The sequence below is a fragment of the Chroicocephalus ridibundus genome, unplaced genomic scaffold (genome assembly GCF_963924245.1).
Source record: "Chroicocephalus ridibundus unplaced genomic scaffold, bChrRid1.1 SCAFFOLD_577, whole genome shotgun sequence".
Taxonomy (NCBI): domain Eukaryota; kingdom Metazoa; phylum Chordata; class Aves; order Charadriiformes; family Laridae; genus Chroicocephalus; species Chroicocephalus ridibundus.
Window position 1 is genome coordinate 28,104 of NW_026961415.1, and position 15,287 is coordinate 43,390.

The window sequence follows — 15,287 nt, forward strand, 5'->3', positions numbered from 1 at the left end:
CCGAGCGGAGCCGAACCCGGACGAAAACACCCGAACCCGCCCGAACCGGGCGCCGAGCCCCGCCGAAATCACCCGAGATCCCCCGAAACCGGCCGTGCCGGTCCGTCCCGGGCGGGGGCCGGTCGCCCCCCGGCCGCTCCGTGACTAAATAAGGCCGATGCGGCGGCGAGCACCGAGCGGGTAGAGCGGGGGGGGGTGTCCCTGGGCCCCGTCCGTTCCCCCCCGCCCCCTCCCCGGGCCCCGCCGGCGCCGTCCTTGGCTCAAGGGCAGCGGGACCCCCCGCGGCGCGGCCCCCCCCCCCCCCCCCCCTCCTATCCCGGCGCGGCGGCGGCGGCGGCGCTGCCCCATGGGCCCGGCAGGATGCCGGTGCGGCGGGGGCACGTCGCGCCCCCCAGAACACCTTCCTGGACACCATCATCCGCAAGTTCGAGGGGCAGAGTGAGTGGGGGGGGGGGCGGGGGGGCGGCCGGGAGGGGCCACCCCCCCCCCGCTTCCTCCGGGAGCCGCCGCCCCCCGCGATGGGGCTGGGGGAGGGGGGGGGGGCGTCCCCGCCGTCCTCTCCGGGGGGGGCAGGCGGGGATGGGGTCCCCGTGGGGGTGGGTTGTGGGGGGGTCCCTGCGGTGGGGGTGATGGGGGGGGTACCTACACCGAGGGGGTCCCTGTGGGGGTGGTGGGGGTGGGTGGGGGGGGGTGTCCCTGCAGCTGGGGGGTCCCCGTGGCGGTGGGGGGGGTCCCCGTGGTGGGGGGGGGCCCTGTGGTGATGGGGTCCCTGGGGGGATGGCAGTGGGGTCCCCATGGTGGTGGCGGTGGGGTCCCTGTGGTGGGGGGGGGTCCCTGTGGTGATGGGGTCCCCATGATGGTGGTGGTGGGGTCCCCGTGATGGTGGGGTCCCTGGGGTGGTGGCGGTGGGGTCCCCATGATGGCAGTGGGGTCTCTGGGGTGGTGGCGGTGGGGTCCCTGTGGTGGTGATGGGGTCCCCATGGTGGTGGCAGTGGTGTCCCCGTGGTGATGGGGTCCCTGGGGGGATGGTGGTGGGGTCCCCATGATGGTGGTGGGGTCCCTGTGGCAATGGGGTGCCAGTGGGGTCCCCATGGTGGTCGTAGTGGGATCCCTATGATGGCGGTGGGGTCCCCGTGGTGGCGGTGGTGGGGTCCCCGTGGTGGTCGCAGCGGGGTCCCCATGGTGGCGGTGGGGTCCCCGTGGTGGTGGGTTCCCTGGGGTGATGGTGGTGGGGTCCCCATGGTGGTGGTGGTGGGGTCCCTGTGGCAGGGGGGTCCCTGGGGTGGTGGCGGTGGGGTCCCTGTGGCAATGGGGTCCCAATGGTGGCAGTGGTGGGGTCCCCGTGGTGGCGGTGGGCTCCCCGTGGCGGTGGGGTCCCTGGGGTGACGGTGGTGGGGTCCCCATGGTGGTGGTGGTGAGGTCCCGTGGTGGTCGCAGTGGGGTCCCCATGGTGGCGGTGGGGTCCCCATGGCGGGGGGGTCCCTGGGGTGGTGGCAGTGGGCTCCCTGTGGCGGTGGGGTCCCCATGGTGGTGGTGGTGCTGGGGTCCCCGTGGTGGTCGCAGCGGGGTCCCGGTGATGGCGGTGGGCTCCGCATGGCAACGGGATGGTGCCGGCGGCTTGTGGGGGCGGGGGGGGGGTGGGTTCCCCCAGGTGGGGGGGCGAGCGGGGCGGCTCGGGGGGTGTTTGGCACCCGGAGCCGCGGACGGACGGACGGTGGGACGGCGGGACGGAGCGAAGCCTGGCCGGGGGTGGGGGGACACACACACGACACGGACACCCCAACACGTGCTGGGGGGGCTGACCCACCGCTCCCCCCCCCCCCCCAAAAAAAAACCCCCAAAAGGCCGCAAGTTCATCATCGCCAACGCCCGGGTGGAGAACTGCGCCGTGATCTACTGCAACGACGGCTTCTGCCAGCTCTGCGGCTACTCGCGGGCCGAGGTGATGCAGAAACCCAGCACCTGCGACTTCCTCCACGGGCCCCGCACCCAGCGCGGCGCCGCCGCCCAGATCGCCCAGGCCCTGCTGGGCGCCGAGGAGCGCAAGGTGGAGATCTGCTTCTACCGCAAGGACGGTAGGCACCCGCCACGCCATGCCGCCACCGCCGCCGCCACGCCATGCCGCCGCCGCCGCGCCACGACGCCGCCGGCAGAGATGGAGGGTTGTTTGCGCAGGGGTGAAGGCGGCCGTCCGTCACCGGCAGACGGCCCCCGGGCGCTCGCGGCGGCCCCATCCGTCACCCGCGCCAGGCAGGGCGCCGGGGGGGTGGTGGTGGGGTGGGGGAGCCTGGCAGCGGCGGCGGGTGCCGGGGGGGGGGCGGCGGCACCCAGCCCCGGCCGTGGGGCGGTTCGCATGGCCGTGGGCTCCCAGGGGGCCGGGGAAGCCGTGGGGCTTGGGGGGGGGGGGGGGGGGCAGGACCACCGTGCTGTGACCCACGGTGGGGGACCGCCGTGGTGGGGGGGCGATGTGGGGCGCGGGGGCAGAGGAATGGCGCAGGGAGGGGTGGGGGGACGCGGTTGGGGGGCGGCGAGGCTGGGGCGGGGGGCAGCCCCGTGGCTCTGCCGTGTGGCTTCGCTGGCCCGGGCTGGCTCCTGGCCCACTGGCAAGGGCGCAGCTGGCCCCATCCCGGGGGTCTGCCCGCCCCACGGCTGCCCCACGGCTGGGTGGGCCGCGGGCGCTGCGCGGTGACCAGCCCCATGGCCGTGGGGCTCGAGCCCACGTCGGGCGTCGCGGTGCCGCCGTCCCGGCGCGTGTGGGGCGTCCCCGGGGCCGTGCCGCACCCCCTGCTGCCGGGGGTCCTGGTGCCGGGGCTGCCCCACACCGGGGTCCCGGCTCTCGCGGCAGCTGCCGCCGGCTCTCGGCACCCGGCCGCGGTTCCGGCACCCGCCGCAAACAAAGCTGGTCCCCAGCTGCCGGCACCGCGCTGGCTCTGCCGCAGCCGCTGGCCTCGGCCCCCCGCGGTGCCGCCATGCCCCCAGCCCGGGGGGACGGTGCGGGGAGGCCCCGGTGCTGCCCGGCGCCCGTCCTACCACGGTGCCGCCGGGGGCCACGGTGCCTGGCACCACCGGCGCCCTTTGGCCCCGCGCGCAGGTGGCTGCAGCCACGAGCCCTCGTTAGCGCTCCGCTAATTGCCCGGCCCACGTGGCCTGCCCCCCCTGCCCTTGCCAGCCCCCCCCGGTGCTGCCGCGGGGAAGCGGGACGGGGGTCTCGGGGTGGCGTGGGGGGTCCCTGACCCAGGCCATGGCTCGGGGGGGGGCCCTGTCCCCGGGCCGGGGGGTCCCCTGGGTGCGTGGGCGACGCTGCCTGCCGAGCCCCCCCGGCCAGCGCCGCGATTCCCACGGGATACTTATCGGCAGCACCGCGAGCGGTGGCCGGCACCTGCCAGGGGGGGCTGCGTGGGGCCCCCGCTGCCCTCCCCCGTGGGGCAGAGCCCCCCACCCGCCATGGGGCAGGCACCCTGCTGCCGCCGGCCCCGGCGTGTTTGCCGTCGCTCGTCCCGGCGGTGCCGCGGCGGTGCTGCCACGCTGCTGGACCTCGCTCCTCCGCCTCGGCGGCCCCCCACGGCCGAGCCCCCGCCGCGGCGGTGCCCGCGGGACCCCGGGCTGCGGTTGCGCGGTGCTTTGGTGATGCCGTGCCGTGGGGAGCCGGACGGGCCCCGCCGCCGCGCCAGCCGCTGCCGCAGCCATTAGTTCTGCGCGACGGTGTGCGCGGTGCTCGCAGGGCCCCGGCGCTGCCGCGGCCACCGGGAGGTCACAGTGGCCCCGGGGATCCGCGGCACCGCGGCCACGGCCTCGCGCTCACCGGGGCGGCCGATGGCGTGCCAGCACCCCGCGTCTGCGGCGGGGAGGGGGGACGGGGACCCCCCCCGCCATCCCCCCCATGGCCCTTGGGGTCCCCGGGGGCTGCGGCAGCGCGTGGTGCGGCTGTCGGCACGTGCCGGGAGCCGGGCGAGGGCGTGAAGGAGCCGCATCGGGCCCCCGGCGCATGTTGGCACGTCGCGGGGTGGGGGTCCCCGGCCCAGCGCCCACCACGGGCACCGCGCCGGCAGCTCGGTGGCCGCGGGCCAGGAGCATCGGGCAAGTTCGTGCCCTCGCTGGGCTGTGCCAAGCCCCGGCACAGGGTGTCCCAGGGGTGCCCGGTGCGGGGGTCCCGGCGTGGGGGTCCCAGTTCAGTCCTGGTGTGGCTGTCCCCTTGGTGGGGGGGTCCCAGTGCGGGGGTCCCGGTGTGGGGGTCCCGGTTCATTCCCAGTGTGGGTCCACTCGGTGCGGGGGTCCCGGCACGGGGGTCCCAGTTCAGTCCCGGCGGGGGGGTCTCCTTGGCACGGGGGTCCCTCCAGCGCGGGCATCCCCTTGGAGTGGGGGTCCCAGTTCAGCCCCGGTGCCGGGGGTCCCGCCCCGCTATGGGGGTCCCGGTTCATTCCCGCTGCAGGGATCCCCCCCCCGGTTCGGTGCCGGTGCGGGGGTCCCGGTGCGGGGGTCCTGGTGTGGGGGTCCGGGTTGGTTTGGTCCTGGGTCGGTGCCGGCACAGGGGTCGTGGTGCAGGGGTCCCGGTTTGTTCCGGTGTGGGGGTCCGGGGTCGGTCCCGGTTCGGTCCCGCCGTGGGCTCCTCGTTTGGTGCCGGTGCGGGGGTCCCGCGTTGGTGCTGGTGCGGGTCCCCTTGGGGTGAGGGTCTGGGCTCAGGCCCGGTGCGGGGGTCCCCTCGGTGCGGGGGTCCCGGTTTGTTCCGGTGCGGGGGTCCTGCTGCGGGGGTCCCAGTTCGTTCTGGTGTGGAGGTCCCAGTTCCGTCCTGGTTGGGTCCCGGTGCGGGGGTCCCAGTGCGGGGGTCCCGGTTCATCCCAGTGCGGGGGTCCCAGTGCGGGGGTCCCGGTTCATCCCGGTGCGGGGGTCCCGGTGCGGGGGTCCCGGTTCGTCCCGGTGCGGGGGTCCCGGTTTGGTCCCGGTTTGTCCCGGTGCGGGGGTCCCAGTGCAGGGGTCCCGGTTTGTCCCGGTGCGGGGGTCCCGGTTTGGTCCCAGTTGGGTCCCGGTGTGGGGGTCCCGGTGCGGGGGTCCCGGTTCGTCCCGGTGCGGGGGTCCCGGTTCGTCCTGGTGCGGGGGTCCCGGTTTGGTCCCGGTTCGTCCCGGTGCAGGGGTCCCGGTTTGGTCCCGGTGTGGGGGTCCCGGTGTGGGGGTCCCGGTTCGTCCCGGTGCGGGGGTCCCTGTTTGGTCCCGGTTCGTCCCGGTGTGGGGGTCCCGGTGCAGGGGTCCCGGTTTGGTCCCGGTTCGTCCCGGTTTGGTCCCGGTTCGTGCCGGTGCGGGGGTCCCGGTTTGTCCCGGTGTGGGGGTCCCGGTTTGGTCCCGGTTGGGTCCCGGTTGGGTCCCGGTTCGTGCCGGTGCGGGGGTCCCGGTGTGGGGGTCCCGGTGTGGGGGTCCCGGTGCGGGGGTCCCGGTTTGGTCCCGGTTGGGTCCCGGTGCGGGGGTCCCGGTGCTGCCGCCCGGCGGTCGCGGGGGGCAGCGCAGCCACGGCCGGAGCCGGGGGGGGGGATGGGGGGTGGGGGGTGGGGGCGCATCGGCGGTGCTGGGGGGTGCGGGGGGGGATGGGGGTGTATCGGGGGTGCGGGGCGCGCCCTGAGCAAGGTGCCGTGTCCGTGTGTCCCCCCCCCGCGTGGGGCACGTTCGGTCCCCGTCACTCGTGGCCGGGGTCGCCGGGGGCTAGGGGGGGGGTGCGGGGCGGGGGGTGCAGGAGCCCCCGGAGCCCCTGGGAATGGGGGGGGGGGGGGCGGGCAGTTCCTGCAGCCCCCGGTGCGGGGGGGCACAACCGGGGGTGCAGCCCCCGGTGCGGGGGGGCACAACCGGGGGGGCACGGGCAGGGGAGGGGGATGGAGTGGGGGGGGGGGGGGATGCTGGGGGGGGCAGAAGGATGCTGAGGGGGGCGGGGGGGTGCTGGGGGGGGGACGGGGTGATGTGGGGGGCGGGGGGATGCTATGGGGGGGGTGGAGGGATGGTGGGGGGGCTGCAGGGAGGCGCGGTGGAGGGCAGGGGGGTGCCGGGGGGGGGGGCAGCAGGATGCTGGGGGGGGTGGGGAGATGCTGGGGGGGTCAGGAGGACACTGGGGGGGGTGGAGGGGGCCACGGTGGGGGGCAAGAGATGCTGTGGGGGGAGTGGGGAGATGCCGGGGGGGGTCGGGGGGGCGCTGGGGGGGGGCAGGGTCAATCTTTGGGGGCAGGGGATGCAGTGGGGGGGTCGGGGGGGTGCTGGGGGGGCGCAGGGTCAATCTTTGGGGGCAGGGGGATGCAGTGGGGGGGTCAGGAGGGTGCTGGGGGGGGCAGGGGCGATGTTTGGGGGCAGGAGAACACGGGGGGGGGTCAGGAGGGTGCTGTGGGGGGGTGGGGAGATGCCGGGGGGGGGTCAGGAGGACGCTGTGGGGTGCAGAAGGGCACTGGGGGGGTCGGGGGGGTGCTGGGGGGGGTCAGGGTCAATCTTTGGGGGCAGGGGGGATGCAGTGGGGGGGTCGGGGGGGGTGCTGGGGGGGGGGCAGGGTCAATCTTTGGGGGGCAGGAGGATGCAGTGGGGGGTCGGGGGGGTGCTGGGGGGGGCAGGGTCAATCTTTGGGGGCAGGGGGATGCAGTGGGGGGGTCGGGGGGGTGCTGGGGGGGGCAGGGTCAATCTTTGGGGGCAGGGGGATGCTAGTGGGGGGGTCGGGAGGGTGCTGGGGGGGGGCAGGGGCGATGTTTGGGGGCAGGAGAACACGGGGGGGGGGTCAGGAGGGTGCTGTGGGGGGGTGGGGAGATGCCGGGGGGGGGGTCAGGAGGCGCTGTGGGGGTGCAGAAGGGCACTGGGGGGGTCGGGGGGGTGCTGGGGGGGCGCAGGGTCAATCTTTGGGGGCAGGGGGATGCAGTGGGGGGGGTCGGGGGGGTGCTGGGGGGGGTCAGGGTCAATCTTTGGGGGCAGGGGGATGCAGTGGGGGGGTCGGGAGGGTGCTGGGGGGGGGCAGGGGCGATGTTTGGGGGCAGGAGAACACGGGGGGGGGTCAGGAGGACGCTGTGGGGTGCAGAAGGGCACTGGGGGGGTCAGGAGGGTGCTGGGGGGGGGGTGGGGAGATGCTGGGGGGGGGTCAGGAGGACGCTGTGGGGCTGGGGGGGGGACTCAGCGCAGCCCCCTCCTCTCCCCCGTGCCGGCACCGCGCTCCCCGCCGCCGGTACGTCCGGCCGTTCGGCCGCCCCGCGCCCCCCCCGGGGGGCATCCCCAGCCCCCCCCCCGCCCCGATCGCCTCCCGCCCCCCTCCCAGAGCCCCCCCCAGAGACGAGACCCCCCCCCAGGGGCCGGGGGGGTGCCCGGGGACCCCGTGGCGCGTGGCGTGGCCTGGCGTGGCCTGGCCGTCCTGCGCCGCCGGCCGCTGCCCGCAGCCATATTTAGGCATAACGCACGGCGCGGCCGCGGCGCCCGGGGCACAGCACCCCCCCCAGCCCCAGCTCGCCCCCTCCGGCACCCTTGGGTGGGTGGGTGGGTGGGGGGGGGGGGCTCCCCCGCAGCGAGGTGAGGTGCGTGGGGCCGGGCTGGGGGGGACGCGGGGGGTTTGCGGGTTGGGCGCGGGTGAGGCGAAGCCGCCGGGGCGGCCATGTGCCCTGGCGCCAATCCCGCCACCGCCGCCGTGACCCCGCGCCACGCCGCGCCGCGCCACACGCGTGTCCTGCGCCGCTGGGTTTGGAGGGGGGGTGTGTTTGTGTGTGTGTGTCCCCCCCCCAACCCCGCCACCGCCAACCGCGCGCGGGGGATTCCCCGGCGCGGGGTTGGGGACGGTGACGAGGATGACGGTGACGGTGCCAGCTGGCGGCCGCCACCACGCCGGGCTCCCCCGGCTGCCGGGCCCGCTGCCAACGCCGCCGGAGGAGGGGGGGGGGACGACGGGACACGCACGCAGCCGACACACGCGCCGTGACGGGGAGCGGCGTGGGGGTCACCCACCCCCCCCCAACTCCGGCATCGCACCCGTGTCCCCGTCACCGTCGCAGGTGGCCGTGTCTTTGCGGGGGGGGGGTCTCCACCGTGCCCCACGGCGGGGCACTGGGGGTGGGGGTGCGGGGTGCTGCCCCCCTCCCCAAGGCAGCAGGGGTTACCCCAGGTGACCCCCCCCCCCCCCGAGCCGAGCTGCCGGCGGCGGGATTAACGCCGCAGCTGTTAACGAGGCCTGAGCCGCTTAAGCCTGGCCTGGCACCCCGGCTGCCCCCCCGCCATGCGCGGCTTTGGTAGGGGGGGGCCCAGCTGTCTGTCCCCCCCCCCCCCAGCCTGGTGCTGTGCCGAGCGCCGGGGAACGGGGGCCAGGCCCCCTCCCACCCCGCCGTGCCTCAGTTTCCCCCCGCCGGGGAGCCGTAAGGGGGATGCCCTGGGCGGGGCGGGGGGGAGGGGGGGGCAGAACGGGGGGGGTGGCCGTGATGGGGCTGGGGGTGTCGTGACCCCCTCCCCCCCCCCCCCCCCAGGCAGCTGCTTCCTGTGCCTGGTGGACGTGGTGCCGGTGAAGAACGAGGATGGGGCCGTCATCATGTTCATCCTCAACTTCGAGGTGGTGATGGAGAGGGAGGGCGCGGGGTCCCCCCCCCGCGGCAACCAACCACTGGGTGGCCCCCGCCAGCTGGTTCCCCGCAGGTATGGGGGGGGGGGGGGGCAGGGGGGGACACGCCTCGGCTGGGGGGTCGTGGGCCGGCACCGCCGCTGCCGGGACCCCCGGCTCCGGCGCATCCCGAGGGACCGCGTGGCTTTGGGTGGCTTTGGGTGGCTTTGGGTGGGCTTTTGGCTTTGGGTGGCTTTGGGTGGCTTTGGGTGGCTTTGGGTGATGTTCAGGTGGGCTTTTGGCCGGTTTTTGTGGCTTTGGGGGGGTTTTGGTGGGTTTTTGGTGGCTTTCGCTGGCTTTGGGTGGGTTTGACCGGCTTTCGGTGGGTTTTGTTGGGTTTCGCTGGATTTGGGGGGCTTTGGTGGTTTTTGTTGGCTTTGGGTGGCTTTTGGTGGGTTTGGGCAGGTTTGGGTGGCTTTTGGTGGCTTTGGGTGTGCTTTGAGTGGCATTTGGGTGGGCTTTTGGTGGCTCTTAGTGGCTTTTGGTGTGGTTGTGTGGCTTTGGGTGGGCTTTTGGCGGGCTTTGGTGGCTTTGGCTGTCTTCGGGTGGCTTTGGTGGGTTTGAGTTGGCTTTTGGTGGGTTTTGGCGGGTTTGAGTTGGCTTTTGGCAGGTTTTTGGCGGGTTTTGGTGGGTTTTGGGTGGGCTTTTGGCGGGTTTTTGTGGGTTTTTGGCAGGTTTTGGTGGGTTTGAGTTGGGTTTTGGCGGGTTTTGGCGGGTTTGAGTTGGCTTTTGGCGGGGTTTTGGTGGCTTTTGGGTGGGCTTTTGGCGGGTTTTGGTGGGTTCTGGTGGCTTCGGGTGGGTTTTGGCGGGGCAGCCCCCCCCCAACTTTTCCCCCCTGTTCCCCCCCCCCAGGGCGCAGCAGGTCCCCTGCGGCTGAAGCTGCCGGCGCTGCTGGCGCTGGCGGGCAGCAAACAGTCAGCTGCCGCCGGAGCCCCCCGACGCCGTCGTCGTCGACTTCTCCCGGCACGGGCAGCGAGTCGGGGCGCCGAGGAGCCGCCGTCCTCGCCGGAGCCCGGCTTCCCGGGGGGGCACGGCCTCCCCCCCCCCAGGACCCGTCGGCGCTGGTGGGGGACGAGCCGCCCCCCGTGGCCCGTTCCTCGCCGCGGGCCGAGCGCCGGGCCCTGCCGGCGGCCGCCTCGGAGGGTTCGCTGGCCCGCAGCCGCGACAGCCCGCGCAGCCTGCGCCGCGCCTCCTCCCTCGACGACATCGACGCCATGAAGGCCGACGGCGACCAGCGCTGCCACCACCACAACCGCCACGCCAGCGCCGGCGCCGCCATGCACCGCGGCTCCAGCACCGGTACGCTCCCGTCGCCCGTCCGCCCCCAAAACCTCCCCAGCCCCCGGCTTTCGGGCGCCGTGGGGGGACGTCGTTAGCGCTGGGCAGCTCGTTAGGGCGCGGGGACGGGGGGGGCCGCGGCGGCACCCGTCACTGTCAGGCTCCTCATCGCTCTAATGCTCCGCGCCGCCGGCGGCTCCGGCGCGGGATGGGGACCCCCCCGCCGTCACCCGGTGTGGGGCGGGCTGGGACGGCACCGAGTCGTCCCCCCACGGCACCGAGCCCCCCACCCAATGCACCGAGCCCCACACGTGGCACCAAGCCCCCCCCCACATGGCACCAGCCCCCCACATGGCACCGAGCCCCCCCCCCCATGGCACTGAAGCCCCCCCATGGCACCGAGCCCCCCCCCCGTGGCACTGAAGCCCCCCACATGGCACCGAGCCCCCCCCCCCCCATGGCACTGAAGCCCCCCCATGGCACCGAGCCCCCCCCCATGGCACTGAAGCCCCCCACATGGCACCGAGCCCCCCACATGGCACCGAGCCCCCCCCCCATGGCACTGAAGCCCCCCACATGCAGCAAACCCCCGCCCCGTGGCACCGAGCCCCCCCCACATGACAGTGAAGCCCACCCCCATGGCACTGAGCCCCACACATGGCACCGAGCCCCTCCCCCCCAGCACCAAGACCCCCCCCCCATATGGCACTGAGCACCCCCCCACGGGCACTGAGACACCCCCCCCCGCGACTTGGCACAGAGCCCCCCACGTGGTACCGAGCCCCCTCCCCAGCAACAAGTCCCCCCCCACGGCGCCAAACCCCCCCATGGCACTGAGCCCCCCGACATGGCACAAAGCCCCCCCGCACGGCACCGAGACCCCCCCCATATGGCACTGAGCGCCCCCCCACGGCACTGAGACCCCCCCCCCCACATGGCACTGAGCCCCCCCCACGGCACTGAGCCCCCCCCAACGTGTCACCAAGCACCCCCCACATCACCGAGCCCCCCCCCCATGGCATTGAGCCCCCCCACCATGGCCACCGAGACTCCCCCCCCCCCCCCCCAGCACTGAGCCCCTGCCCCCCAGCACCGAGACCCCCCCCAAGCATCGCTGCCCGCCCCCCCGCATGCGCCGAGCCCCCCCCATGGCACGGAGCCCCCCCCATATGACACTGAGCCCCCCCGACGTGGCACCAACCCCCCCCCCCCCCGTGGCACAAAGCCCCCCCTACATGACAGCGAGCCCCCCACGACCGTGGCACCAAGCACCCCCCACATCACCAAACCCCCCCCCCCTGCACTGAGCCCCCCCCCATGGCAGCGAGCCCCCCCCATGGCACGGAGCCCCCCAGGCCTGGCGGGGAGCCCAGGCCCCCCCCCGTCCTGGCGGCACCAGGCAGTGCCCGGGGGCTCACCCCGCCCCCCCAGCCCATCCCAAGGGGGGGGCTCAGCCCCCCCCGCAGCGCCCCAGTGCCCCCCCCCCAGCCGCTGGAATTGCCTCGTTAACCCCGGCCCCGCTAAGCGCATTAGTGGGGGGGGGTAATTACGTTAATTACATTAAGGGTAAACGATTAGCAGGCCGGTGGGTCACGGCCTGCGGCGCCCGGCTGGGGGGGCCCCCGGCTGCCCGCTCCCCCCACCCGCCGTGGGGACCCCCCCCCCGAGCCCTGGGGACAGTGGGGCCGTGGGACACCCCAGCCCTGAGGATGCCGGGGGACCCCCTTGGGACCCCCAAACCCCAGGGGACATGGGGGCCGTGGGACCCCCCCAGCCCCTGAGACCCCCCCCCCCAGCCCCTGGGGGACCACTGGGGCCATGGGACCCCCCCCCAGCCCCTGAGACACCCCCCCCACCCCGGGGACATTGGGGCTATGGGGCCCCCCAGCCCCTGAGACACCCCCCCTGTCCATGGGGGGACACCGGGGCCGTGGGACCCCCCCCCCAGCCCCTGAGGACCGCCCCCCCATCCCTGGGGACAGTGGGGCTGTGGGACCCCCCAGGGGACACTGGGGCCCCCCAGCCCTGGGGGACGCTGGGGCCATGCGACCCCCCCCCAGCCCCTGAGACACCCCCCCGGTCAATGGGGGACACCGGGGGCCGTGGGACCCCCCCAGCCCCTGAGACCCCCCCCCCATCCCAGGGGGACAGTGGGGCTGTGGGACCCCCCAGGGGACACTGGGCCCCCCCCAGCCCTGGGGGACGCTGGGGCCATGGGACCGCCCCCCCCCAGCCCCTGAGACCCCCCCCATCTCTGGGGACAGTGGGGCTGTGGGACCCCCCCCAGCCCCTGAGACCCCCCCCATCCCTGGGGACACTGGGGCTGTGCGACCCCCAGGGGACACTGGGGCCGTGGGACCCCCCCCAGCCCCTGAGACACCCCCCCCCCCCCCCGGGGACATTGGGGCTATGGGGCCCCCCAGCCCCTGAGACCCCTCTCCCCATCCCTTCGGACAGTGGGGGCCGTGGGACCCCCCAGGGGACACTGGGGCCCCCCAGCCCTGGGGGACGCTGGGGCCATGGGACCCCCCAGCCCCTGAGACCCCCCCAGCCCCTGAGACCACCCCCCATCCCAGGGGGACAGTGGGGCCGTGGGACGCCCCCCCAGCCCCTGGGGATGGTGCGGCTGTGGGACCCCTGAGGGGACACTGGGGCCTGGGACCCCCCCGGCCCCGGGGGGCGCTGGGGCCGTGGCCTGTGCCCCCCCCCGGTGACGGTGCCCCCCGCGCAGGGGCCGTGCCCGCCGTGCGCAGCGCGCTGCTGAACTCCACCTCGGACTCGGACCTGGTGCGGTACCGCGCCATCAGCCGCATCCCCCACATCACCCTCAACTTCGTGGACTTCCAAGGGCGACGCCTTCCTGGCCCGCCCCCCCCGGCGAGAAGGAGATCATCGCCCCCACCAAGCTGAAGGAGCGCACCCACAACGTCACCGAGAAGGTCACCCAGGTGGGACCCCGGGCGGGCGCCGAGGGGGCCGGGGGGGTGACGGAGGGGGCCGGGGGGTGACAGAGGCGGCCAGGCGGTGGTGTGGGGCGTCCAGGATGTGATGGAGGTGGCCAGGAGGTGACAGAGGTGGCCAGTTGGTGACAGAGGTGGCCAGGCGGTGGGTGTGGGCGTCCAGGGTGTGATGGAGGTGGCCAGGAGGTGACAGAGATGGCCAGGAGGTGACAGAGGTGGCCAGGAGGTGACGGAGGTGGCCAGGAGGTGACAGAGGTGACCGGGCGGTGCTGTGGGTGTCCAGGATGTGATGGAGGTGGCCAGGAGGTGACAGAGATGGCCAGTTGGTGACAGAGGTGGCCAGGCGGTGGTGCGGGTGGCCAGGAGGTGACAGAGGTGACCAGGCGGTGGTGTGGGTGTCCAGGAGGTGACAGAGGTGGCCAGGAGGTGACGGAGGTGGCCAGTCAGTGGTGACGGAGGTGGCCAGTTGGTGACAGAGGTGGCCAGGAGGTGATGGAGGTGGCCGAGCAGTGGTGGAGGCATCTGGGAGGTGATGGAGGTGTCCAGGACGGTGACAGAGATGGCCAGTTGGTGACAGAGGTGGCCACGAGGTGATGTGATGTGTCCAGGAGGTGACAGAGGTTTCCAGGCGGTGATGTGGGTGTCCAGGATGTGATGGAGGTGGCCAGTTGGTGACAGAGATGGCCAGTTGGTGATAGAGGTGGCCAGGAGGTGATGTGGATGTGGCCACGAGGTGACAGAGATGGCCAGTTGGTGACAGAGGTTTCCAGGCAGTGATGTGGGTGTCCAGGAGGTGACAGAGGTGTCTGGGAGTGACAGAGATGGCCAGGCAGTGGTGCAGGTGGCCAGGAAGGTGACAGATGTGTCCAGGAGGTGACGGAGGTGGCTGGTTGGTGACAGAGGTGGCCAGGAGGTGATGGATGTGTCCACGAGGTGACAGAGGTGGCCAGGCAGTGCTGTGGGTGTCCAGGATGTGATGGAGGTGGCCAGAGGTGACAGAGGTGTCCAGGAGGTGACGGATGGGTCCAGGAGGTGACGGAGGTGGCCGGTTGGTGACAGAGGTGGCCAGGCAGGGATGGGCAGTGGTCAGGAGGTGACAGAGGCGTCTGGGAGGTGACAGAGATGGCCCCGTTGGTGACAGAGGTGGCCAGGCGGTGGTGCGGGTGGCCGGGAGGTGACGGAGGTGGCCGGGCAGTGCTCAGGGCATGGCTGGACCCAGATGACGCTCTCATGGCAGCTCGCTGCCGGAGCTCCCGGGACGGTGCTGGAGCTCGTGGGGTGGTGGAAGTTGGAGCTCACAAGACGATGCTGGAGCCCATGGGATGGTGCTGGAGCTCCAGGACGGTGCTGGAGCTCCCAGGATGGTGCTGGAGCTTGTGGGGTGGTGGAAGTTGGAGCTCACAAGACGATGCTGGAGCTCCCGGGACGGTGCTGGAGCTCCCGGGACGGTGCTGGAGCCCCATGGGATGGTGCTGGAGCTCCCAGGATGGTGCTGGAGCTCCCGGGACGGTGCTGGCGCTGTGCAGGGCTGATGCTGGAGCGTGCGTGGAGGTGCTGGAGCTCGCAGGGCGAAGCTGGAGCTCCCGGGATGGTGCTGGGGACACACAGGGTGAGCCTGGAGCTCGCAGGGAGGTGCTGGAGCTCGCGGGATGATACTGGAATGCGCGGGGTGATGCTGGAGCTCATGGGATGGTGCTGGAGCTCACGGGGAAGTGCTGGGGCTCCTGGGATGGTGCTGGAGCTCGTGGGATGGTGCTGGAGCTCATGGGATGGTGCTGGAGCTCGTGGGATGGTGCTGGAGCTCATGGGATGGTGTTGGAACTCACGGGATGATGCCGGAGCTGATGGGGCGATGCTGGAGCGTGCAGGGGGGTGCTGGAGCTCGCGGGGGTGGTGGAACTTGGAGCTCACGGGATGATACTGGAGGTCACAGGGTGATGCTGGAGCTCGCGGGATGATACGGGAATGCGCGGGGTGATGCTGGAGCGTTCAGGGATGGTGTTGGAGCTCCTGGGATGGTGTTGGAGCTCACAGGATGGTGCTGGAGCTCACAGGGAAGTGCTGGAGCTCGTGGGGCGATGCTGGAGCGTGCAGGGGGTGCTGGAGCTCGCGGGGTGGTGGAACTTGGGAGCTCGTCGGATGATGCCGGAGCTGGTGGGGCGATGCTGGACGGTGCCGTGGGATGGTGGGATGTGGGATGGTGCCGGAGCCCACGGGGCGATGCCAGAGCTCGCGGGATGATGCCGGAGCTCGCAGGGAATTGTTGGAGCTCGCTGGGATGATGCCGGAGCTCAGGGGATGATGCCGGAGCTCGCGGATGATGCCGGAGCTCAGGGGATGATGCCGGAGCTCGCGGGGGGTGCCGGGGGGGTCAGGAGGGTGCCGAGGGCCCGGCTGCTCCCCGGGGTGCCGCTGCCCGGAGCGGGGGGGGGGCCGGGGGTCCCGGGTGCAGCGGGAGGGGGGGG

The 15,287-nt window shown here is 73.9% G+C and overlaps 1 protein-coding gene across 1 annotated transcript; it reads left to right on the top strand.

The window, feature by feature from the left end:
- Positions 1 to 339: 339 nt before the first annotated feature.
- LOC134509399 (potassium voltage-gated channel subfamily H member 2-like) lies at positions 340 to 12,870 on the top strand. Its single transcript, XM_063321910.1, is given in 8 exon segments — positions 340 to 384; positions 387 to 438; positions 1,845 to 2,075; positions 8,454 to 8,619; positions 9,195 to 9,211; positions 9,437 to 9,808; positions 12,555 to 12,712; positions 12,715 to 12,870. Coding segments are annotated over 8 exon segments (1,176 nt in total). The 5' UTR covers positions 340 to 360.
- Positions 12,871 to 15,287: the final 2,417 nt, after the last annotated feature.